Source organism: Pezoporus occidentalis, unplaced genomic scaffold, assembly GCF_034315485.1.
Source record: "Pezoporus occidentalis ecotype Australia unplaced genomic scaffold, CSIRO_AGI_Poc_V1 ctg66, whole genome shotgun sequence".
In the NCBI taxonomy this organism is placed as follows: Eukaryota; Metazoa; Chordata; class Aves; order Psittaciformes; family Psittacidae; genus Pezoporus; species Pezoporus occidentalis.
Genome location: NW_026916009.1, coordinates 1046085 through 1072015, shown reverse-complemented (window position 1 = coordinate 1072015; position 25931 = coordinate 1046085). Strand labels below are relative to the sequence as shown.

The window sequence follows — 25931 nt, the reverse complement described above, 5'->3', positions numbered from 1 at the left end:
CAAAGCTATATGTGTGCATGCCACTTTCACGACCATTAATTTCAGCGTATTCTGGCCAGTCTCCACAGTATTTGTTGGAACACTCAAATCCACTTTGCAGTCTCAGCTAAGCACATTTCCTTTCTTCAGTGTGCTGTCCAAAATGTGCCAGTTCAACACTTATTAATGCTGACACCATAGGGTACTCAAACTTGTTGCTATCACTGGATGAGCTGCCATGTGCTTGTTAAACCATAGCTGGCCCTAACAGGAGAAATGGTTGAATGTTAAGGCAATTCAAACATAATTCCCACTTAGCCTGTCCCTCTCGGAACCTAGGTATACACAGTAAGGTGGTATGGTTTGAGGGCAATGATTGTGGATGCTGTGTCTGCTTCCTGATTTGTATTTCATGTCAGGGAGAATTTGCTGCTGAGCAGTGTGTTTTGAACCTTTTGCCTTCAGGGTCAGTGGAATGATGGCTAAGCTCCCATTATTGAAGTCAAGTGATAATATATGAGGAAAACATTGTCTTGGAAAGCTAACTTGATTCCTCTTCATCTGGTATGCAATGTTGTATTAGAATTTGAGAGCATTTATTTGTGAAAGCAAGCTGTGATTTATTCTATTCATTTATTTTTTGCCACAGTAGCCTGACCTATTTCCTCAGAGAAATAAATAATGGGAGTTTTAAATATATATAAATACAGGCCTACACTCCTCCTCCTATAAACTGTCAGGAGTGGTGCATTTCCATCCATATATGTATTTACATTAACTGTTTAAAAAAAGAATAAGGGAATGTACATTTTGAAGATCTTTTGTGTAGTGTTCTGTAAGTAGTGTCTTGTTATGTGTCTGTAGTTTTCATTCTATTTTGAATTTTGGCTCCAAGCTTCCACCCCACGATTAAAGAGGTAAGTAGGTGGGAAGCGAAGGTATACAAAGCTGCTTTGTCTGACAATACTAAAACCATGCAAGGTTAGATTAACAAGTCTTGTGTTTGTCTTACAGGATCCAGCTTCTTGGGTAAATATTCACCACCTGGAGTATACAGATGGAGGCATTCTGGACCCAGATGATGTGCTGGCAGATGTTGTGGAAGACAAAGATAAGGTAGAGCTTGGATAAAAATACTGGTTTTGCTTTTTGGTGTGTCTCTTCAGAGAACTAATGCTACTTTCTTGTTTCTCAGGCATCTGGCAAGTGAAGTGGGTGTTAAATATTCCTAAATGAAACACATCTGCCCATAGGTGCTATAGCTTTCCGTTTCTGGAGTAGAACTGGGCGGGGGGGCAGGGTGGGAAGAGACAGATACAGGATGGGGGACATACCTTTTCAAGTAGTTCTGTGTTTCTTTTTATTGCAGCATGAAAGCAGAGTGGTAGAGGAATGAGAGTTTTGTAAGACATCTTTTTTTTCATGCCACTTGAAATATCTTTTATAGTCTTTTTCCTTTGCTTAGAATTGTTTTTGAGAATCATTCAAATGTCATGATCGAATGTGTGAGAGACAAATCCTGTGATGACAAGAACAACTGCATCAACTGTGTTGAATTTCAAGAGCAATTCCTGTCATTTGCTACTGAAAGTCTAAGCAGTTATAAATTTTAGAAGCAATGAGCCTCTAACTTTCGTTTCAGATTAGATAGATGTCCCTTCTGGGGAGAGAAATGGCAGCTGCAAAGAGGCCCCTTTTATATTTTTTGTAATTATCAGGAAAATATAGTTTTGGGAAAATAATCGGTGAGTTATTTCAGCGTGGAGGTGGAGGGGTATAATGTGTAATACTTTGCTGCTTTTTTTCTCCTTGTCTTTTTTTTGTCATAAAATCAGAGGGGAAAAAATATATCTAGCGATTTGAAACTGAAGTTCGAAACATGGGATATGCCTGTACTTTCAGGCAAATAGCTGTCTATTCGCAGTGCCGTATGCTTGGTGACTTAAAATAATTTTGTATATAGCAAATAGAAATGCTAGTTTTTTATGCTGTTGATTCTTCAGTGACTTAATATCAAGTGCAATATTTTGCTTATGATTAATGGGATACTGCTCAGTACCTTAGAAAATTGTCTAAGGTGTACTTAAGTGTCTTTTTATGGTGGCTTGTGTGGGAATTCTTATAAACAATGGAGCTCGGTTTGGTATATGTTTGGTATGGAGTTTGGTATATGTTCTTTTTATCAAACTTATGTTTCTTGCTTGTCCATATTTACTCAAAGTGTACTTAAAATGCCCTAAGACTTTTTTCCAGTAGTGTTTGAAAACTAAATACTGGGTTCTGAGGATTGACACAGCTGTATATAAAGGATAAGACCGTAAGTGTAAACAGTCATAAGACCATAAGCATAACATGTCATAAAAGGAGATACTGCATCAAAGGGAAATGCATTCCTGGCCTCATCAGTTAATAAAAGTTAACATGTCCACCCAGGATTCTTCTGTTTGAAGTGCTGATACAGGAATACTTATGCAAATATGAGCAGTAGTTTGCAGAATATTTGGCATACCATCTCGTTTTTAACTTGTCAGAGCCTTTGCTGTACTGTATTGTTGGGTGTCACTGGTTGAATATGTGTTAGTGAATATGTGTTAGTGATGAAGTTTCTAGTTCACACACAGCTGTTGGCTTAAGGATCTTCTGTTATAATGGTACTAGGTGGGACTCTGGTTCTGAGGCTGCCTTGAGATAAAAGCACTGGAAAATCAGACTCTTGAAGTAGTGTAGGGTGGTTTGGGTTGTATGGTGGGTTTTGTTTTTTAAGAATGGAAGGAAACAAGGTATGTGATTGTGATGGGCATTGTGCTGATACTCTGCTGAGTGCCATTGTAGTCTTAGAAATGGTTTCTGCTTGGATGTCTCCTTTGTTAAATAGAGGTGACGTGTTTTTTAGCAGCAGCAGAAGCTTTAGAAGGACATGAAGCAATATCAATAAAATGCTGAAACAGTGACATTGTTTCAAGATTTGTAGAGACTGTAACTGCCATTGAGGTGTTTTTAATGATGATATCAAGTAGATGGTATGAATTAAGTGTAGTTCAGATACTTAATTTAGCTAAGCATTTAATGAAATATTAAATAGCAAAGTCAATGAATTCTTCCTTCTCTGTTCGCTACCAGCAGAAGCGCAATATTGAGAAAACATGTCTCCTGGAAGGTCTCCAAATGCTAGAGAAATTAACTGCTGGGTGTTCAGAATAGTTAATGGGCCCATGCATGCTCCTCATAAGAAGCTGAAGATCTGGCTGAAGTGGTTTTATTTTGTAAAGGATGCTACGTAACTTTGTTAAAGCTTACTTCAGGCAGAAGTCTTTGCACGTGCCTTTAGTTTCAGTGACAGGATTGTGAGTGTGAGGCTGATTTGGAAAAGTTGTCTCAGCAAAATGACAAAAACACTTGGGTTCAGAAGTAGATATGAACTTCAAGATTGATGTAATTATACAAAGGAAATGTCTCCAAGTCATAGGCATATTTTTTTTCAGTGGATTTTGAACTTTTTACATTGGTTCCAAGTAGGTTTAGTCACTGGGAGTGCTGTTGGCTGGGTATAATACTTATACAACAGTTATTTTCTGTCCTGCATTGGACTCTGTAGGCCTTCAGGGCTGTCATTCCAGCTGTGAAAGTGACGGTGCACTCTAATGTGCAGTGTGTTTTTAAATGAAGTTATAATGAAGTAATTCCACCTTTGAACAGTTTCTGTTCCCTCCAACTGTTGGATACCACATGAAATAGAGAATGAAATCAGAACTAAAATCACCTTTAGGTAAGAAGAGAAGGTATGGGTGAAGAGTATGAGGTGGTAAGGAAAATGATTTCTACAAGCAGGTCAAAAAGCAGTAAAATGAAGTCAAAATAAGAAAGCAAGTGGGCAGGAGTTTAAAAAAGAAAGGGCTGTGGAATTCTGAGGACATTTCTCTTAATGGGGAGATACAGTATTGCTGCTCTAAAATCTCCTGTAAATGAGTAGCAGAGGCCTCTATGCTGGCTTGTTTCAGTTATCTTCCAATGGGTCAGCAGAGCCTGAAAATGTCACATTTTGCAGGTCTTTGTCATGTGGTTTGATTCTGAAATATGCGATGCGTGCCAGTAATGCATATTGAAGTTGGAGAAATGTGGTTCAAACTCTAGAATTCTATGTAATTGAGCTTCCTAGTATTTTCTCTAGGGTTTTGTAACTTTCTGATAACTTGGATGCAGAATAGAGTTTTTTATTCTTCAGTTTGTTGTACAACAGTAGATTACACTTGTTTAGGAAAAACAACGCAAGATATGTTAACTTAGTTACAGCGGAGGTTTTTTTTTTTACCTCTTAAGGTATATGCTGCCGTGGTTTATTATGTAGGCTGCTCTACAGGTTGTTGCATATTGGTCAACTTTTCTCTGGAGAAGTTGAAAAAACAATAAAAATCACTTTGACGTAAAGAATAAGCAATGTGAGAGATGTTTGGTAGCACAGAAAGCAATTTAATGACGTTAGTTTCATATAACATGGAGGTATTTTAAGTGTGCCGTAGACATAGGGTAGTTCATACTGTATATTATAACTTGGATGCTCTGTGTGTTTTATAAAATCTGCACCAAAAAAGGCATGCATCAAAGAAAAAAAAATTGTATAGTTTCCCCTGCCCTCTCCCCCTACCAAGGTGGTGAATGTTGCTCTGGACCAGGGTTTTGACGCTCAACGTTTTATGACATTTACTTGGTTAGTACCACGGTCAAGTTACTGGTTTAATGCGTGTGATTTTACTGACTGTTAAACTGGTTGCAGCCAATACAAGCTTCAAGCTTTTAATACTCAGCGCTTCTGTCAGAGTGTTGGTTACACTTCTGTAAGTTTGAATGCCTTGTGTGAGACGGCTGTTGTCCTGAGGCAGGCAGTTCTTATGTTTAGTTCCTTGTTGTTAATGAGGTAAAATGGGGATTAGTAGATCAAAAAGCCTGGTATGTTCAACATGGATAAACGAAGAAATTTGGCAAGACTGGTATGTAAGGGCTGTTGTTCTTTAGGTTTGGATTTAGTGTTTGGGGCTTTTTTCCGTAAGTATAATTTTTAGGCTGTGGTTAGTATCTTTGCCAGAATATGTGTAGGTATTTGTCTCTGTGACTCTTCCTGAGTGCTTCTGGTTTCGCTTTTATATTTTGCGGTTTCAGTAATGAGATATTGGAGATGAGTGGAAATCTTAAAATTTGATAAGCAAAAAAGTTAACTAATAATTCATTCTTCTTTCAAATGCTAAATTGGCAAACATTAAAATGGATGTAACTTTTATTTTGAATAACATGTTTACAACCTCCAAAAGCATGATACAGTGTTCTTGTTTGTCATGTTATTCTGTTTTTTACCTTGTATAAATGATTTGTGGAATGTTTCAGTTGTAATTTCCTCTAATCAAAGTTATTGGGATATGAAATTATTATTGCTGACAGTATTTGTTTACTTAAATATTCATAGCTACTTCTGGGCAATGAAGATATAAATACACAACACTACTGTGAGTAAAACCTTCTTGTAACTTCTATCAAGGAAGTCCCAGTATAAATATTCTTCAGGTGCCTGATAATTAGCTGTGCGTTGTGTGTCTAGAAGGAGGGAAGTATAGAAAAGAACATTTCAAATATTACCTTTATCCTTGTCAACACTCTAAAATATGGAGAAGGGAAGAGCCGCAAGAAAATCCTTGATCAGAACAAAGTATCTATCCTTTTGCATTGACTGTGATGGTGGCTTTTCTCCTCATCTTGAGTCACAGGCTTTTGAAGTTGTTGAAAAGGGCAGTGCCAGTGCTTGCTAAAAGCCCCTGTGGAGTTTGTCTGGGCTCTACCTGTAATTTAAAAACAAACAGAAAAGGCGTTGGGGATGGGGGACATTGTTACAGAAAAACTGCAGACTTTGACTTGCTGGCCCTTTGGTGACGATGGAGTTTGGGTTTTGCTGTTGATGAAATCATATGCAAGCCAGTCAAGCTGCAGCCTATTTAAAAAAAAAAAAAATGTTTTCACACTTTTCAGGAAGAAAAGGTTTTGTGCCATTTTGAGCCAGTGCTTGTTTAGGAAACAGATGTCTGATTTCACTCTTGTGTAGTAGGGTATGCTGTGAGCCACCATATACATATATATAAAAAAAGATATTTTGATAGGAGTTAGTCTGTTTATTTTTGAAGTGGAATCTGAACTGTGAGTACCAGAGGGAGGGGGAGGAAAAAAAATCCCCATCATTAGTACTTAGTAAGCAACACTTTATTTCAGTAATGCAGTTTCGTTTAGAATACAGATTATGAAGCTTTGCATTTTTATGAAATTTGGTTTAATTTCATGCTGTAGAGGTGCCATGCATTATTCAAGATTAGAAAATGATTTGGATTTCAGGAGCGTTTGGATTTACTGATGAGGATTTCAAGCTGTGTAATTATGAAACTGTATGCACATAGGTTGGAAGTTCAGAACTCATTAGCGTAATCATTAAAATAACCATTTTTAAAGTGTGGTATTACATTCCGGGGTGTGCAATTACACTATCATGTGCTCCTGGTTACTGGAAACATTCTTGTAATAAACTTCAGGTGTAGCAATGTGTTTCAAGGTAAGTTCATAGCTGTAAGAAGAGACACCTGGTCAAATGTTGCCTAGCTTGTTAAAGAAAATCCAGTTTTATAGATTTAAAACCATGACACAGTGCCTGTATGCATAAATTAACCTATTTATTCTAGAAGAAGAATAAGCTTTTACATATTTAGTGCTGCGTAATGTAGTTATTCATAAAATAGGTATTGTCTTGGAACATACTGCAAGGGTTACTTATTTCACCTCTACCTACTTTAAAAGTGAAAATGTAGTTATAAAGGTTCTTACCAGATGGACTTCAAACTTCTCATTTTTTCCAGCATTTGAATGTTCTGAACTGTGAACTCCTTCTCTGAACGTCTGTAACCACCAGAGTTTGCCGTTTATGATAATAAGTATTCCATTACTTTTTTCAGAGGGAAATTTTAAGATTGACTGAGACCGTGGATCTATTACACTAATAAAATTCCTGGTAGTTTTGGAATAAGATTGCCCATTTAAATGCAAAAAGGGGGATTTTGGAGTTAAAATCCTCTTCATGTAAGATACATGTAAGTCTGAAATTTGTGCTTTTCTAATTTGATTTTCCGTTGATCCCTCTGTCTGATTTGTATTCGGCATTTAAATAAGAGTATTAAAAACATGCAGCAAGTAGAAGCTCTAGAACCTGGGGTACTTGGGTTTTGGGGAGTGGTCAGCTCTACAACCATAACACTTCCTCTCAGCCTGAAAATGTGTTTTGTCATCTGGGCACTAATTGGTGGTCCGACAGCTGAAGCTGTTCCAGTTGCTGTTCCTTAAACAATGAGAGGGATGGAGGGAGGGAGGTCATTCTAAGTGCATCTGGTCACAAATGGTGGGTTGAACGGGCACTCATATGTCCTGATGAAAAGGAGCTTAACATCTCATTGTGTGAGCATAACCTGGTGGGAGACTTTTATTCCTTCTTAATCATTTTCCTTGATGTAACAAATACTTAGAATTCTATATACACGTGTGGATGCTTAAGTGCATATAAGCACACACGTGTTAATGTTTACCAAGGGAGTGATATGCCTTGTGAAAATAATGTAACCTTGTTGTGTAAAGATAATTTATTGGGTTGTCTTGCTATAAAGTAAGCCAAGCTTTTAAATACTTCCACATAATGGTTTATTCATAATATACTTTGGAGGCTGAGAGAGTTGGGGTTGTTCTTCTGGAGAAGAGAAAGCTTTGGGGAGACTTAAGTGCTTGCAGCCCTTCAGTACTTTAAGGGGGCTTAAAAGAAAGATGGGGACAGACTTTTTAATGGGGCCTGTTGCGATAGAACGAGGGGTAATCGTCTTTGAACTTGCTGTCTTTCAGCTTGCCTAGATACGAGGAAGAAATTTTTTGGTGAGTGGTGAAACACTAGACCAGGTTGCCCAGGTACACCTGTCATACACGAAATATCTTTTGAATAAGAGAGCATGCTTTCATCTTTTCTTTGCAAGTTTAGAAGTGTCGTCTTTAAGGATCTAGAAAGGCTGACTGTTTTCATAACCTGTCTATAAGTCTTATGGGGAATGACTGAGGGAACTGGGGATGCTTAGCTTGGAGAAAAGGAAACTCAGGAGGGACATCACTACTTTCTACAACTTGGTGGGTGGTTACAGTGAGGTTGGTGTCCATCTCTTCTCTCAGGTAACAAGCAATAGGGCAAGAGCAAACAGCCTCAAGTTGAGCCGGGGAGGTTTAGACTGGCTATCGGGAAAAATTTCTTCACCAAAATGGTTGTCAAGTACTGTAACAGGCTGCCCAGGGAAGTGGTTGAGTTGCCATCCCTGGAGGTATTTAAAAGGTGTGTGAATGTGGCATTTGAGGACCTGCTTAGTGGTGCACTTGGTAGTGTTAAGAGTGGGACTCAATGAGCTTAATGGTCTTTTCCAACCTAAAGGATTCTATAGCTATTCAGTATTAATGCTTTCCGGTTGTTCATTCTGTTATCATGCTGCAAAGATGGCATTAATAGTAAAATTCAGTTACAGGAATTTGAATAGTCAAGTCTTGAGATCTGTCGGTTTTCCTCCTTCTCTTCAAAGGCAGATGGAACAATAGTTCAACAACTTTGGTAAAAAAACAACAAACAAAAACCACTTCACATTTAATAAATGCACATTTGAAGGTCAGGATGCAGTGCTGCTTCTGTGTATTTTAAGTTAGCTAATCAGCCAAATAGAAAGGAGGTTAAAAAAAATCCTTCAATAAAAATGTGCCATTAGGAAAATGTTATAAGAAATGACCTCCAGGAATAAGTTGTCTATCTGAAAAAAATGAAATCATGTTAAAATATTCTGAACTTCCTAGCATGAGAACATATTTGCTGTGCTGCTGCCTTCTACAAGCCCTTGACTGAATCCATTCGATGCTGACTCCACATGCACCAGTTCCTTTGTGTGTGTGTTTTTTGTGTGGTGGGTTGATTCTTGTATGTGTAGGCTTTTGTTTGTTTGTTTGAATCATTCTGACGCTATTAGAGCTGTTTCTTGCTGTTGTAGTGCTAGTAGTCTGATTCTTGCTCTTGTACCCCAAACTGTATTCAGGCTCTTAATTGCATCCTTGTTTTAAAGATTCCTTCCCTGTTAGGAGGTAAACCAGGTAATCCAGAAGTCAAAACTGAGAGGAAGAATAGCTGGCAGTAAGGAGGGAAGGATGGGTGACACTAGAATTGATTATTGACTTGTGTTGCTTCTTGGTACTTTTGCAACAGTAGGTACTGTTTTTTTCAAATAAAATCAAAGCTAACTTTCTGATGAACTCAAGTGCTACTTTTTATATGATTATTTAACAGGCTAGAGTAATTAGTGTTGCTTTTTTAAAGTAATAAACTTTTTCCAGTGCATTTTTAACTTTAAGGTATAGCTCTCAAGAGGATAATAAAATACACTATGGTAGAGCATGCAATCAAGTTAATGTAATCAAGTTGCAAATCATTTTCTTGGAAGAACCTCCGTTAGAGAAGATAACGACTTGCTTTTCTCTTGCTGAAGAAATGTCCTCATTTGCTGTTGATTGAGGTCCTAAGCTTAAACTGCTAGGTTTAGCTTGACTCGGGTCATATTAGTGGGACTTTCAAGTTATGATTGCTTGCCTTCCTGGGACCACACAGAGACTGATAAGAAATCAAAGAGCTGGATTTCAGAGTACTGAGATCTTTCCTGATCTTAGTGTTTTACGTGCTTAAAATCTGAGGAATTTTTCATGTGAAGCTAATGCATTTTATATTAACACTTCTGAGAAGTTTTTCCTTGGATGGCATGTTTCTTCTTACATCGTTTTATCTTCAGCTTTTAAAGAAGGTTCTCCTAAACTTTCACATATATCTAATACCTACCCCATAGCAGTCAAAGCTGTAAGGATAAAACCTGTATGATGAAGAAGTTCCCATAGGTTAGTATAGAATAATGGTAGTGAGATAAATAAACAATATAGCAACAGGAACTAAGTGTACTTTACCTTTGTGACATTGAGGCTGAACCACTGAAGGTAGGTGTGAAATATATTATGTGAGGAGCTTTGGTCACCACATGTGGTGTACTTAATTTCAACTTACCAGGTCTATGTGAAGCTAAAACTACCCACTGGCTTTATTTATAATCCTTGTATGCAACTATAGTTCTTAACTTCTGGCCCCCATCGCTGCAAAGTGGTTATAGTAACTGATGAATAAAAGGGTGAACAATTTTAATTTTCCCTTTTAGATGAGAGGTTATATTTTGTTATTCTGTATAGCAGCAGCGTTCACTTAATGGAAATTCAAGTAACATCTTCATAGCTAGACTTCTATTGAGTCTCATATATAAACATGAAGTGGAAAGGTAAGTTCATTTGGAGACAGTAGCAGTTAATCTAAGAAATCGAATATGAAGTGCACTTCAACAAAGGTTTGTTGTTTTTTTTTTTTCCTCTGCTAAAAGGTTTTTGTGAAGATGAAAGCATACAAAGATACAGCATTTTTGTGTTCAAAATCCCTTCTTCGGAAACCTTCCCTGCTCCTTCCAGCCCTAGCGAGGTTGGCTTGACATACAGCAGAGAACGTGTAACTATGTTTGGTCTTTTTACTGTCTTATATGAGTGATTCACATTCCCATTTCCCTAAAACCATTTTAGATTGCTGTCCTGGTCTTCCCATGTGAAAGGGAAAATGTTAGCAGTTATGTACAACTGTGTGTATATAGCATAATAGGTTGCCCATGTCTCTGGAAAAGGGGCTTCTGCTTAAGTGTATGAAGGCCCTGCTTCCAGTCTTTTAGGGCCACTAAAAGACAACAAATGTTTTTCAGGCTTAATTTTGCCTTGGTTGTGATTTCTGGTTCCCTGGCAGCCTTGGGCTGGCCTAAGTGTGCAGTTGCTTTCAAAAGAGCATGGTGTCTGCCTCCACCCAGTCCTGCGGCTCTTGCCCTTTGAACTGTACAAGAACTGATCTGTGTTTAAGCTAGTCTGACACAAACAGAAAACACTGTTGTTACACAGAACAGTTTCCCAAAGTAATTCATTTTGTGGGTTCTGTGCCTGCCAAAAGAGGTAAGAAGCAGTGGTTGTTCCGGGTAGGGGAGAGGTGGTGCTGCCAGTGTTAGTATGGTATATAAGCAGTTGAAGCTCCTGTTCTTTGTTGGCAACCACTAGAGGAATAACATTTGTTTCAAATTTTGTTACTAGGCAGTAGTACACCAGAATGGGACCAAAAAAATATACTTGGGAAATTAGGACCATCATTCCCTGTGCTGCTTTGTTGAACTGGGCCTTCTTTGCTGTAGTAGCTCACAAGGTTCAAGGATTTTCTTGTCATTTTGCAGTCCTATTTTTGTCACTGTCCTGTGTTCAAAGAAATTGTATTTGCTTGTTGCTGGTAGGGAATATGGGAATAAATGCTTACAACATGTTTAGTTAAGACTCGTAAGGACTGTCCTATACCACTTTACGCTCTGTCCTACTCTGGGATATTATTCTTGTACCCAGCTTGCTCATGTTGGAGTCCTCTCTGCTCCCCTGGAAGAATGTGACTGGTGGACAGTTCCTCTTGTCCTGTGTCACAGGTACAGCTCTTAAAGCAGGTTTTAAGTTATGTGTGTGTGTTTATTTTTTCTATATTTATACTCTGCTTCATCTAAATGCAGATTGGCAACCAACAGGCTATTTTTCTTGAAGTACAAAATACTGCACAGGAGTTGGTTTTCACCACCTTGGACAAAAAGAAGTAATTGTGTAGAAAAGGATTATGGTGCAGCAAAGGGTTTTGTAGCTACACTGATTAGCTGTGCCACTTCAAAGTTTAGAAAACTTGATGATTGGCCACATGCAGGAGAGGAAAACCTGATAATTGCAGCGTTTGGAACCCCAGCTTTCCTTCATTAAAACTAATGAGGATATGAATAATTCTGCAGTTTGGAGGTTTTAAAACTAGCATAAAAGCTGAAAATGGAGATTGTAGGCTAACTGAAAAGAATATCCTTGTGGGGTGATACTTGATGAATGGCTGTTTCAAAACCCAAAATTATACGTAACTGTTGGTAGGCACTAGGAGAGTTACATCAAAAGGTTCTGAATGGTCTGGATCATTACGAAGATTAGCTATAAATTGTTTGTGGGTTGCTTGCTTGTCTGCTTTGACTGTATTCTGGTAGTAGAACAAGGCTTGGAAGTTAATGTGGACAAACATTGTAGTAGACCTACCTGGCTGGTAACCTGGTAGCAGAAGAGGAGAGGTGAGTATGACTATGTTCAGCTTCCTGGTAGGCTATGTTCAGCTGCCTCGTAGCCTAAGTATGGCACATAATCTAGTTCTAGATGTAATCCTCTACCCGTGTATTAATAGAGATAGCAGCATATGCTATTAAACCCTTTTAGAAATTCAAGAAGGGGGATTTTTTTTCTTATTCATTACTTAAAAAGTAAAAATTAAAAGGGGTCATTCAGTCCCTTTTAAAATTGTCCCAAACTTGTAAAGCTCATGAATAAATGCTCCCAACTATTCCATTTTCTGATGTCTGTTTAATTAGTAACACTAGCCACTCTGTGGAGGATAGCTGAGAATATAAACATGCTTGAAATATCTTCAAATCGTATGTGGTAAAATTGAGGAAAAATCACGAGCAGCTTTTGAAGTAGCTTGATCTTGTGTTCATGTTTGATTGCCTTGTAAATGGTGGGTGTGACTGGGACTTCCAGTACTTGGCTTTTTCCCCAGTATGTTCCTTACTCTTGAGAAATGAAAAAACCCCAGCAACCCAAAATTGTGCTGGGAACACATTATAAACACTATCAGAGTTGCCTGGTGAATGTATTCTGCAATACAGTTTAAAGCAGTGGGAAACAGTTTTATCCAGTTGATAGAAGACACGTTGTTGACTCTATCTGTGCCATGGTTTAAGTCCTGTTGGCAAGTCGGCCATGCAGTTTCTCTCTCACTCCCCACCCCCCCCTTCTTGCCCTCCCCCTGCTCCCAGAGGGATGGGGAGGAGAATCAAAAAGAATGTAACTCCCAGGGGCTGAGATAAGAACAGTTTAGTACAACACAAATCACTACTGCTACCACCAATAATAATAATGGTAAGGGAAATAAGAAGGGAAGAGAATACAACTGCTCACCACCCGCCGACTGATAACTCGCCCCCACTCCGCCTGACTGAGCGCCGACTGATACCTCGTCCAACCCCTCAGTGCCGGGTAACTCAGTTACATCCTGGGCATGACGTGCTGTGGTATGGAATACCCCTTTGGCCAGTTTGGGTCAGGTGTCCTGTCTCTCCTTCCTCCTGGCTTCCCCTCCTCCCTGGCAGAGCATGAGGCTCACAAAGTCCTTGGTCAGACTAAACATTTGAGTAGTAACTAAAAACATCGGTGCTATCAGCACCATTCCCAGGCCAAAAGTCAAAAACACAGCACTGCACCAGCTACTAAGAAGGAGAAAAATGACTGCTACTGCTGAACCCAGGGCAGTCTGATACAGAGAAAATCAAACTATATGTTAAAAGGCAGTGAACTAATTCTAATTTATTGTTCTGAAAGTGCAAACACTTAAAAACTGCTACATTGCTCACCCCCTAAGAAAAACCAAAGCAGCTTTTAGCCCTCTGTGATCTTCATGTGCTGTTGCTTGTCCCTAATTGTCAAGACTGCACGTTACCCTTCCTGTCAGACCTAGCTCCCATTTCTTCTTTTTATTTTGTATTTTTTTATCTGAATTGCTTAGATATGATCTGAATCAGATGAACTAGTTTATTTAAAATCTGTATAAAAAAATCACCTGGAGATGCATTTAAAGATGTAAAAAATCTCCCCAAAACCAAAATGCAACAAACCACCACACGAAAGCCCCCAAGTACTTGTTCCAAGCAGTTGCAAGCTCCCAAAGAAGTATGCAACTGTTCTTAATGGTATTTTTTGTAACCTGTGAGGTTTCAGGCAGCCTTAGTAGTTGGCAGTGCTGTGACTTCTGCTTGCTACCCATCCAGTGGCTATTCTAGAGTATATGGACTACTTCTATACAGAGTATATAGCTTGCTAGAAGTACTTGCGCTTCATAGAAGGTGTGATTTTTAAAATGTCTAGCAAATACTTTTAGATCTGGAATGACCATCTTTTTATGTTTAAACCTAGATTTAAAATGGTTTAAAAACTAGATTTAATGTTTAACTGGGATCTGTGGTTTTCAGTTTAAGGAAGTGATGCCAGTGTACTGCAGTGTGACTTGGCAGCCTGATACAGTGAACCCTTGGGTCTCGATCAGAATTAGATCTGTAGTTCTAATGGGAGTCACTTACAAGCCAGGCTAAATACCACTCATTCTGGCATATAGTTGAACAATTTAGTGTACTTTCTATGGGAAATTAGTAACAAGATACAGAACTTTGCCTTGTGTGCAGAGGGTAGTGAGTAGAATATTTCCTACTCACTACCCTCTATGTATCTATTTATCCCTACTGTTTAGGGATGAAAGCAGATCTTCTCTTTGTCTTTTATTTTTTCTTTGGTTAGGCAGAGGACTCTAAGGTTTTTCTCACGAGGGATGACTCAGGATTTGAAAAGTGATTGACGTAAGTGCAGACAGTATAAGATCTAGGAAAGCTATACAGTGTAATGAAACAGGGTTCTTGCTCTTCACTGGCAATGAATTTTGAGAATTTAGCAAAAAGCTGTTTGAGGCAATAGGTAAAAGGATGCATTTAAGGTGAAGGAGAAAGAGTAAGCAATTTCCTGACCCCTCTTAAAACAAGACAAACAAAAACCCCACCAAAACCCCTCAAACAAACTGAAACAAACCTACCAAAACCAATCAACCAACTGAAAAGAAACCTATCAGAGAAGCTGCTTCTTTTTTGTCTATATGTAGAAACCAGCCAATGTACTGACAGCATACAGCTAGCTTCCCCAGTGTCCTGTCTCCCCACCAAATTACTAATTCTTGATCTGTCTTCCTCTGGCCTTGGCTATTCTTGCCTCTTATGAGAAGCTACCTTTTGCTGGCTTTGTTGTAACATCTGTGGTTTTAAAGATGTCACTTTTTGGAGAGAAGAAAAAAACCGAACTGCCAATAAGAAACCCCAAGGAAAAACCTCAGACCACTGCTGCATTATGTAAGTAGTAGTAATACTTACTTAGCTGGCCTAGGAAACAATGGGTTGCAGATTTTCTGCATCATAATCTTATGATTCCCAAAGCTTCCCCCTGTATTCTGCTGAGTATGCAAGTACCAGGCAATTCCTGGTTTATGGTTTGCAGTTTGGAAAAGGATGTGTTAATCTGGGCAAAGGACAGGTTAATTGTCACTTTTCAAAACAGGTTATTTCACTTTCAGTTTGAGTGTGTCCAGGGTCAGCTTTCAGTGTTGATTCTTGCTTGATAAGCTTTTCTTCCTGTCATCACCTCTGAACTTTTAGAGAAGCTGAATGGGCTAAACTCCTCAGATCACTCACTAGGAAGCTTATCTCTGTTCTGGCCTGTGACCATTTTCTGTTTCTGTCGTCTTCTTTTGTGTGCGTGCATTTATGTACATACTTATCCCTACATGTTTTAGTATGACATTCAGAACTGTATGTGTTGTACTTATCTTACTAACAATATAAATTAGATTAATTGCATCATATACTGATTTTCTACTCTTTTATGCAGCTAAAGGCTAAGAGATTAGATGGTCCTTATGATGTGAACTGCAAGTATGGAGATGCTGTAGTCTCTTTGACTGGTCTGTTACCATAGCTCAATCCCTTTGAATCATGCTTTCTAGAGAACTCCCAAATGTGCAAACATTCCTATTCCTGTTCATTTTTTCATTTTGATTTCCTTGTTTCCAGCTGCTTGTCTTGCCAGGAAAAATATATACAGGCTAGTTGGTTGGATGAACATATTGCAGACAAGACAATTTCTTTAATAAAGTCTAACACAAAGTCTGAGAGGCTCTGTTAGTGTGGCAAACAACTGCTTATCCAAGCTGAGATTGCCAAGTTTTAGAGGAGATTGCTTTATTTTGGCAAAGTACTGAAGCACATAAGGAACATCTTAAATATCTTCTTTTTTTTTTTTTTTTTGGTGCTTTACAAACAACAGATTATTAAACTTTGTCACCTGTGCTTCATGGAAGACTGTAGGTGTAGAGCTGAATGAATTGCAAGCGGCAAACAGTGTTTGAAACTGGCCACAGCCAGTACAGAAGTGTTTGTAATAGTAGAATTTACTGTGCATGGAGAAGGTAAAACACAAATACAGCTGCAGCACTAGTAAGTCTGTATGCCAGACTCCTCTTCCATTATGCATGTGAGCACTGCTGATAGTAAAGGGAGGCTCCAGGTGAATGTTCTGCTAACAAGTGTTAATTTTTTGTGTTCTTGCTGGTAGTGCTTTTCACAGTTTTGTTTCTGACTCTGTGAACCTGGCGCTGTAATCAGTATGTGCTCAAGAAATAATGGCAGATCTAAACATCAGGTATCAGTTTGTCTTGGACTGGCCAAGTTGCTGACCTTGTAAACGTGGAAGCCAAGTCGCCATAGGACAGAAGCCACAAGACAGACAGGGTGTCTTGCAAAGAGATGAGGAGAGATGAATAGTTTACAGGATAGTGTGCAGTGGGACCTGCTGTAGTACTGACATGGTACTGGGTGATTAGCAGTGGCAATATTGTGGCAAGGTTTTGTTACCTTGTAAATCCAAAGACACAGTACAGGTTTCACTGAAGTACACTGATCCATTGTTGTAAGTCTTTGAACTACATCAGCTCTGCTAATTGTGTTATTCAGTCTCCTTGTAAGAAGTGTGTGCATGTATGTGCTTATGCTGTTGCTTTGTGTACCTTATGGATGGTTTGGGCCATCATTTCTTCTTTTCCAGCTGGTTGCTGTTCTGATGTTCTCTCCCCTCTCCTTTGTAAAGTGGTGTGGCATTTGAGTGCTAGTGAATGCAATAGTTCTTGCCCCCTTAGTCATTAGCTCACTGTGTTACTGATAATATAGTACTTCTGGCAGAAGCATGGTACATTGTATTTTAAATGGTTTTGTACATGTAGTGTATCCCAAAAGAAATTTTTATGAAAAAAGGCTTAAAAACCCAGTTAAGTGGTAGAATAATAATGAGCATATTGAATGCATTGACATTTGAAGCAATTAAACATTTCCAGGAGAAGAAAGAAAAACTATTGGTTTGCAGTCATTTAAAGCTTTTTATTATTTCTAATAGCTAGGGTTTTGTTAGCTTTTTAGTACTGAGAAATTTGTAACAAATTTCTTTTTTAACGTAAGTCTGAGACACATCTTATACAGAAATTGCCTGTGCTATTAGTTAGATATTGATCTCTTCTTCCCAGTTCTTAATTGCAGAAGATTTTTAAAGCATTTGTATTTAGTTCAGTTGTTACTGCATGCATTGGCTTTCAGCAGTGCCAAATATAAATAGACTTAACAGTTAAGTAGTGTGATCACTTACTTTTCAGATAGTGTTGTCTTTTGGGTGTCTGGATCAGATTTTGCAACAAGGTTGTTTCTCTTCATTTGTCTGTCTAGTTGAACTTCAGCATTTTGGAGAAAGATACTCAGTCTGCAGCGGCTTATAATTTCTTTGTAGTTATATAGTGTTTTGAGTTTGTGCTGTATGTTTTGATTGAAGGCTCTGCTTCAGCTCAGAATGGGACTGAATTTACACAGCTAAGGGAGCTTTTTTAAAGACACATGGATAGATCATTTGTATTTGAAAACTACAGAAACATTTGGAGAAAAAGTCGACTAAGTCTGTGGTTCTTTTGAAAAGTGATTTTCTTTTAAGATGAACTGAAGTCTTCTGTTTGCTAATGTGATAACGTTTGAACACTGAATCAGTTGGTACTTGTTTGTGATGTCTTTAAACAGTGTCTGCGCGTTATTTGTTTTTGGAAAGCTGCTTGTGCTGAGTGGTGTACCTCAGCATTTGTTCCTTTTCCCATAGATTTTAAATATCCTATTGTTGAATGCACATTGTTAATTCTTATGTTCTGGAGCAAATTGTAGGTTTGAAAGAAGTGGTGTAAGAACATAACTTTCAAAGTAACTGAATGACTTTGCACAAATAAAGGCTCCTGAAATGTTTTTGATGGTGGAGTAAGAAAAGATGAGGGCAGATTTGAACAAACTACAAGTTTCTGTTATCTTGATATGTGGCTGAAGAGTGGCCTCCCAAGTGCTCTAGCTCCCAGTTCCCAGTAATTAAAACCTGCTAAATTAAGTGTTAAACAGCTGTTAAGGTGCTCTTTTCCTTTTCTGCAATGTGGAAGCAACTTCAGAAGACTGCTTGGGCTTATGTGTAGAAGAATACATGGCACGTATATTCTGATTGTGGGGAAATAGATAATTAAGCTGGTAAGGCTTATGGGAAGTTCTCCAGGTACGAATAATGTACAGATTTTGATATTCATAGGTTTGGCTGCATATGAAATCTAAAGTGTGGATGCATAGCCTTTAAATCACAGTTCTCAGGTCCCTGGCTCAATAAACCTTGTTTAAAAGTACTGTAGTTTTTTTGGTTTTTTGGTTTTTTTTTGGTTTGTTTTCCTTTGAGCTTGGCTATCTTCTTCTTCCTCTTGCTTCTCTTTTCCTTATTCCTTTCCCAGAACAAAACCAGTGAAAACTCCCAACTTTCTGTTGAATGGTTCCAAAGTTGGCAGATTTCAAGTTTTCTGTCATCAGCTTTCTGAATGAGCAATGCTGCATTAGATACTGTGAGTGTTGGTTGGAGCAAAACTGAAGTGGAAAAAAACAGTCTTTGAATGCTTTCGTAAATGCATGGCTTTGGTATGTTTTGTTGGATTTGGAAGAAGCAATGAGGTTTCTGTGCATCCTTTAACTCAGACTCCTCTGCTGTATTCCTCCAGCAGGGCATCTGTGGGCTGCCAGTGTGGAATGGAGTCAAACTGCTGAAGTATGGCTATTTCAAGCACAGTGTGTGATTCTGTCTTATTTGGGAAAAGGACAGAAGAAAGAAAAAAGAGACTTCCATTGTGTATAAAATTCCTTAGAGCTTTACAGTGTCCTTATGATAAGCACATAAGTGAAAAATTTTGAGTATGTTTTGTGGTTTTATTTAAAAATCTGTTGAAAAATGAAATAAGCGCTCTAAGAAGCTAATTTTTAGTTTGATACCCACTTGATAGGTCTGTACTGCACTGCTCCTGTCATTGATTTTACTTTTTAAAACACTGTTTTACAGCCTACTTAAAAATGATTTTCCTACATGTGGGAAATAGTGAAGTAATTAAACACATTTGGGGTCTATGCATAAATTTTCTAAAATTAACTGTCTCTTTCACACTAATCTTTCTTGTCTTTAATTGGGTTGAAATGTGTGAAAGGGAAAAAGGTTTGATAGGGAACTATTTCCCAGAGAGCAGTTTAACTACAGAGCACAAAAAGGAGTTGTTAGATAGGATTGGGCCAGGGAGGCAAGAACCTTCTGTTACAAGTGGAAATATTTTTGTATTGGATTCTGCTGCATTGTTTTTTGAGTAAGTCACCTGCTATTTCTGTGCTTTTGTATCTTTCCCTCCAGTGGAGAAATTCAGGTGTGCTGCAGTTAGGAACCAAATATCCTATCACTTCAAGAATTAAAAATCCTGAATCATGAAATTGTGCTTTTCACCACTTTACTATGGGTGCATTTAATGGTAATTAGTTTGCATTTTCCTTTTGTTCTGTTTCCCCAGCGGAGTTTGCTGACATACCCACTAACAGCAGTGCTGGCTTAACCTTTGCAGTCTTCAGACATGTCTAATAAGTAAACCAATGCATGACCCACTTGCACAAAACCTGAGAAGTCATTCTGAAAGGTGCCCAATGGTACAATGGGTTTCAGTAAGAAATGGAAATGTGATGGAAATGGAGGCGAAAAATATTTAGGTGTATATCCTGCTGTAGTAGAGTTGATGGAAAATAGTGGAATAAAAAGTTGGAATACTTTGATTGTAGCTATGCCACCCTTATTTTTTTAGGCTTTATTTACAGCTGAATTCTTACCTCCTCCTTTCTTCTCAGTAGAAATGTTTTGTGTTCGGAAATTCTTTTCCAATGCTGAGTAGGAAACTAACTTGCTTTAGGTGTATGTATATAAATTTTAACCCCAAAGCAGACTTTTCGGCCCAAGGGAACTTTTTACCTTCAACTCTGTCATCAGAGTATGTTTGCTGTTATAATAAACTAATCTTTAAGTTAACTGGAATTTATGAGCCATATCTTGAGATCGGCATTCAGTCTTTCACCTGCTACAACAAATTTGAGACACATGGTTATGTGTTTTGTATTCGACTTTTCACTTTTGAGTAAGTGATTAATCTTTCTCCTTGTCGTGTTTTGTGTCACAGTAGCACTGTCATTTTTTCCCTGTGACAGCCTGACACTGTTTAAACATCAGTCGAATTTTGTGCATAAGCCAGTTGGGGGGGGTGTGGGGGGTGAAATCACGTGAGGCATGTCACAACTTATTTTCAGAAGCAGCAGGCTTGCAGAAGGCACAACTTGCTCTGTTCTGTCTTGATTTCTGCTGACAGCAGGCTGTGGTGTTAAGCACATATAACAATCGAGAGTATTTCAGACAACAGAAGTATGGGAGAGTACATATCTTATTGTGAAATGAAAATGCAAAGCTTGCTGAAGGGAGAAGGTGGTGGAGCCCATATATGATTGATTTTGCTGGTATCTGGTTATTTTTAGAGAAAACACCTGCTTTATGCCATGTGGTTTAAGAATTATGGTTTGTTAATATACCATAGTTCTTGATACAAGGCTTGCCCCTCACCTTCAGCATTTGAGTCTTCACCTTTAGAATAATGTTTATGCTGATCTTATCCTTCTGTTTGGTAGTTCACAGTAAGTCATGTGGAGGTCATGTCTAGATAGGAGTAAGTGGCCAGTTATGGCTTCTGTCTCCCAGTATGGAGTCTTTCATGTATTGTTCCTTATTCTGTCATCTTAGGTACATTTGTATGGCAAATTCTTCCACTTTTTTTTTTTTTTCCTCCAAGAGCCAGCATTTTATGACAAAATGGGAACCTACTGATGTTTTATTTCATTTTTACACAAGTTGCACAAGAATCTATGCAACATCTGTGACGGGTCAAACCCTTAAGTTTTATTTCAACTCGATAACAGTTTTCATATGTAACTGTGTATAACCTCAGTATTCTTGGAAGTGTGTAAGCATGCCTAGACAAATTGTATACAACCAATACGTATGGTATGTTGTGCTGCTGTAATGATAGAACATTTTAAGAAATACTGTTGTATCTGGATGTTTCCATCAGGGTCTTCATGAGAGCAAGAAAAAAGAGAAAGCCTTTCAGGAACTTTTGATAATGCAGGGTGTTAAATGTTGTTATTCTGTATATTTTGTGACTGCTTACTTAATATCATCCTCCAATAGGAGGTAGGTGTCGTGGTTTAAACCCAGCCAGACAGCTCATTCACTCACTCCCCCCCTTCTTGCCCTCCCCCTACTCCCAGAGGGACAGAGAGGAGAATTGAATGCAACTCCCACAGGTTGAGATAAGAACAGTTTAGTAACTAAGGTATAACACAAATCACTGCTGCTATCACCAATAATAACAATGATAAAGGCAATAACAAGGGAAGAGAATACAACACCTCAGCACGAGCTGACCGATAACTCGCCCCCCCCAGCCTGACCAAGCACTGACCGATACCTCCTCCAACCCCGCAGTCTCCCAGCCCTTCCGGGTAACTCTCCAGTTCCATCCTGGGCATGACGTGCTGTGGTATGGAATACCTCTTTGGTCAGTTTGGGTCAGGTGTCCTGTCTCTGCTTCCTCCCGGCTTCCCCTCCTCCCTGGCAGAGCATGAGGCTCACAAAGTCCTTGGCCAGACCAAAACATCAGTGTTACCAGCTCTGTTCCCGAGCCGAAAGTCAAAACACAGCACTGCACCAGCTACCAAGAAGGAGAAAAATGACTGCTACTGCTGAACCCAGGACAGTAGGCATTTGCAAAACCAGTGTTTTTCTTTAGCTTCCAAAGATTTTAGTTGGAAACTTCCTTTCTGGCATAGAGGAAATGCTTCCTTGTGATGAAGTCATCTGTTGTTAGGTCCAAAGTTAGGTTCTTCTTGAACAATTGTCTGTCTTCACTAGAAAGCAGCAGGTTAAACAGCCTTTTCCTGCTTTCTTGAAGTACAATAAAAGGGAAAAAAGAAAATCGCTTGGGTGTCTTCACCAGGATGAGATGTAGGATAGGAAGTGTTCATTACATCGTTGGATAAGGGACTTACCATTACCAGTTTGCCATAGACCTTTGTATCTGTTTGCCAGGTAATCGCTTTCAGGCTTTTATAATTTTTATTTTTCTGTCTGTAGTGGCACAAATGTGCACTTACTATGGAAATTACTTATTGTATCCTGTGTTGAGCAGCAATACCATTAAAGTCTGAAAATTGGGTCTCAGGGATAATTATTGCTGTACCTACCTGGAAGACTCTCCCTACATGGAACTCATGATCTCATTTTATTTAAGATTTTGGTTGTATTAAATAACATCCTTGGGGCTTTGAAATGTTTTCCCCTCACTCCTCCCCTGAACAAGGAAACCAACTGATCACGCAGAAGTACTGAAGTTGTGTTGAAATATTAACTGAAGCACTTTGGTTAAAAAAACCACCTCTGTTTTGCTCTGTCTTCTGAGGATGGCAGAAAGTTTCTTGTGCTGTTCCCAGAGCACTGTGATATGCCAGGTTCTGCATTTCTCTGCGTGGCCTGTGCTGGCTTTACACTGTGTCCCTTTGTCCCCTCATTTGTTATAGTTGGCCTTTCACAACGTGCATGGCGGTGTAAACGTCACTGCCTACAAGATCAGAATGTGCAAAACTCTTTTTATTGCACAGACTTAATAGAATTCTATATAAAATAAATAGTATTCAGTCACTGAGAGCAGCTTTGTCATTCTTGTCTTTGTCCTCAAGGAATGCAGAGTTCCATGGGCAAAGATCACCCAGGGAGCAAAATTCTGAGTGCTTCAACACATTCTATCTAGGAGGAATAGAGAGTTGTCTCATGGGGTTATGTCCCAGTGTCTGTAGTCAAGGTCAGCAAAATGAAATAGCTTTTCTAATTCTCTGCTCTTTTTTGACAGGTGAGAATTTAATAGAATCTTGAAAATCAAATGGTAACTTACCTAGAGCACATCTCCTGTATCACATGAAATGAGCTGGGCAATTACCAAGAAGCAAATATTAGGACTTATTTTTCCATTAGTATGTAGACAAAGTAGTATCAGTATTGGTACTGTCAACTGCAAATGATGATGTAGTGTCAAAGTTTAGGTCATTTGACTGTAGGATATATTTTCTGTGCTTTCAGAGACTTCTAAGATGGTTTATTGCAGTCTTGGCAATCATCAGGGAGACAACTAGTTTTTCTTCCTTTAGCTGTGCAGCAGGGAGAAAAGTACTTGTTCCCATTGTTTTAAGACATCAGGGAGTAAAGAGGGAAACACTGCTTTAACAAGGTGTTGGTTTACCAATTGCTGTGTCACCGGTAGTGTAGGAAGCCTTTGTCCTTTTAGGACGTATCGCAGGAGTCTTGCCTGAACTTTTTCAATTAAAAAGAAAAAAAACCCCAAACACAAACTCCCCAAGCCCAGCAATAACATTAATTTCTCTGGGCTGAAGTGGGGCATTGCTATGCTGTCATGAGCAGATTAAGCTTTTCTTCGGAGTTTGATCTAGTGTTTTTTCCCTTTCTCATACACCAGAATGAGCGCTTCGTTGTTTTGGGTTGTTTTTTTTTTTTTCAGTGTCAGTCTTGTATGTTGCCAGTACTCCATATTGGAACATGGAGTAATTTCTTGCAGGATCATCTAATTCAAGTAAATGCTTAAGGATGCTGAAAGAAAATTGCTTATGTGGATTCAGGTGTGGAGGTTTTTTTTTCCTCCTTTCCATCTGGATTTCCCTTCCTTCCTTCGATATGCTCTCTTTTCATCTGCAGATCAGAGGAATAAAGTGTTGCCACTGTGAAGAGGGGCACAGAAATGTCCTTTGAATTAGAAATAAGACTTTTCTTCTTCCTTCTCTTAGACTCCTAAGTATTAGTTGATCTCTCTTCTTGCTACTCCTTCTGGTTGGCCTGATCCAGTCTGTTACTTTGTCTGCTCAACATTGTAGCCCTAACTGAAAATGTTGTCATGAGGAACTTTTGACCCTTAATTGGAGTTTATTACTAAAGAGGATTTGTATTGTGCTGAACTTGGGTTATTTGCCAGAAAGATTTCTTACAAACTTTCAAGGAAAATGAATGAGTTAATGAACGTCTTTGATCTCCTCTGTAGAGAGGCTAACTGATGTTTGGGTTGCTCGTAATTAATTTCATCCTTCCAGTTAATTTTCATGAGCTTTAGAAATTACTAGTGTAGTAGTAGTTCATAGCTCTGGCCTTTCTAGTAGGCATTGATACTAATTGTAGCTTTGGGAAATCCTTTTTATGATAGAGGGCTGCATACTGCCATTGAGCAAAAGAGTCCGCTGGCTTGCTACTGTTACCTGTTTAGTGTCCCTATCTCGTGGTGACTTCATTGAGCAGTTAGCTCTATTCTCCTCATGTCCACTCACAAAGATATTATCTAGCTTATCACAGCATGTATGCAAATACATGTCTAAAGAACACCTGCTTAAAAAGGATTTTTTTGGTTTATACATTCTTCACCAGTTCATTGTGTAGGCTTAAAACACTTTTGCAGTGACAGGATGACAAGAGCATCTGACTCATTTACCTTTAAGACTGTTATTACTATGCTACAAGTGAGCAGTCTGTTCTTGTGAGTTCCACATCTACTGCTTCTGCAAGAAAAAGAGGTGTCAAATTTCATGAAAGTAGAAATAGATGTGTAACTAAATTTCAGTATAGGTACTTATAAAATCTGAAGATTTAATCCTTGGATCATATTATAAATAACAAGATGAAATGAGTTTTAAAAGCTCTTCTGTTAAATTATTCTCATGATAACTCTACTTGTCTTGAGTTAGCATCTTAGGATGTTGGGCAAAGTTATTTGGTGGTTTTTTTTGCTGTCCCTGCGGAGGTTTTCTCATGATCTTTGGTCCTACCTGTGCTGAACTGTGAATTATGCTCTTCTTTGTTCAGTTTACCTGTGTGTGTGCGTGCACACTTTATAAGAGGAGTCATTTGGATTGCTCACAAGTAATTAAATTTATTTTAAGGGAAAGCCTGGTAGCAACCTGTTTTAGATCAAGTGGACTAATGAGTCAGCACTTGTATAACTAATGCTTAAAAATAGTATTGTTACAATATCTCCTTTTTCCATTAAATAGTTCTGTGGAACACAGCAGTTGGCTGCTCCTGTGTTTAATGGAGGATTTCTCCAACTTTGAAAAATCTGTTGAAATACTTGAAAATGTTCCCAATTGTATTTGTATTATAAAATATTAATATGGTGGAAAGGACTTTTACTGTTAGATAACCTGGAGCTATGGGTTCACTTGCACTGATATCACATCGTTCTCTAATTGCTTGTGGAGAAAATGTGGAGTTTGTCTGTTATGCCAAGTGGAAATATTTCCTATTGAATGAGACAGCTAACTATTCCATAGGAAACTTCTTTTTATATGCAGGACTTTGAAGTACAATGTTAGTGAAGGAAGAATAGGAAAAGGGGAGATTTGTTTTGCCTGTTGTAATGCAGTGAGTATCTTACACTAGTGATGGACCAGAAAACCACACTGCACATAGTCTCATTTTATCTACACTCCCTGCTGCTGGGATGCTTAGAAATGACAGCAGTGATGTTCTACTTCATATTTTTTCCCATTTTTCATAGACTCTCATTTCTGTTGAAAATAAAAGCACTGAAAAGTTGTATTTACTTCTAGAAGAAGTGAGAGCTTCTTGACAGT

General features: G+C 38.5%; 1 protein-coding gene across 5 annotated transcripts in view; it reads left to right on the top strand.

Moving 5' to 3' along the window:
• The window catches only part of PARD3B (par-3 family cell polarity regulator beta), a 426397-nt gene that overhangs the window by 27369 nt on the left and 373097 nt on the right, over window positions 1-25931 (top strand). For all 5 annotated transcript variants that reach the window (XM_062640654.1, XM_062640652.1, XM_062640653.1 and 2 more), the window contains exon 2: window positions 994-1095. In XM_062640654.1, coding sequence (XP_062496638.1) covers window positions 994-1095 — 102 coding nt within the window. The remainder of the gene's footprint in view (window positions 1-993; window positions 1096-25931) is intronic.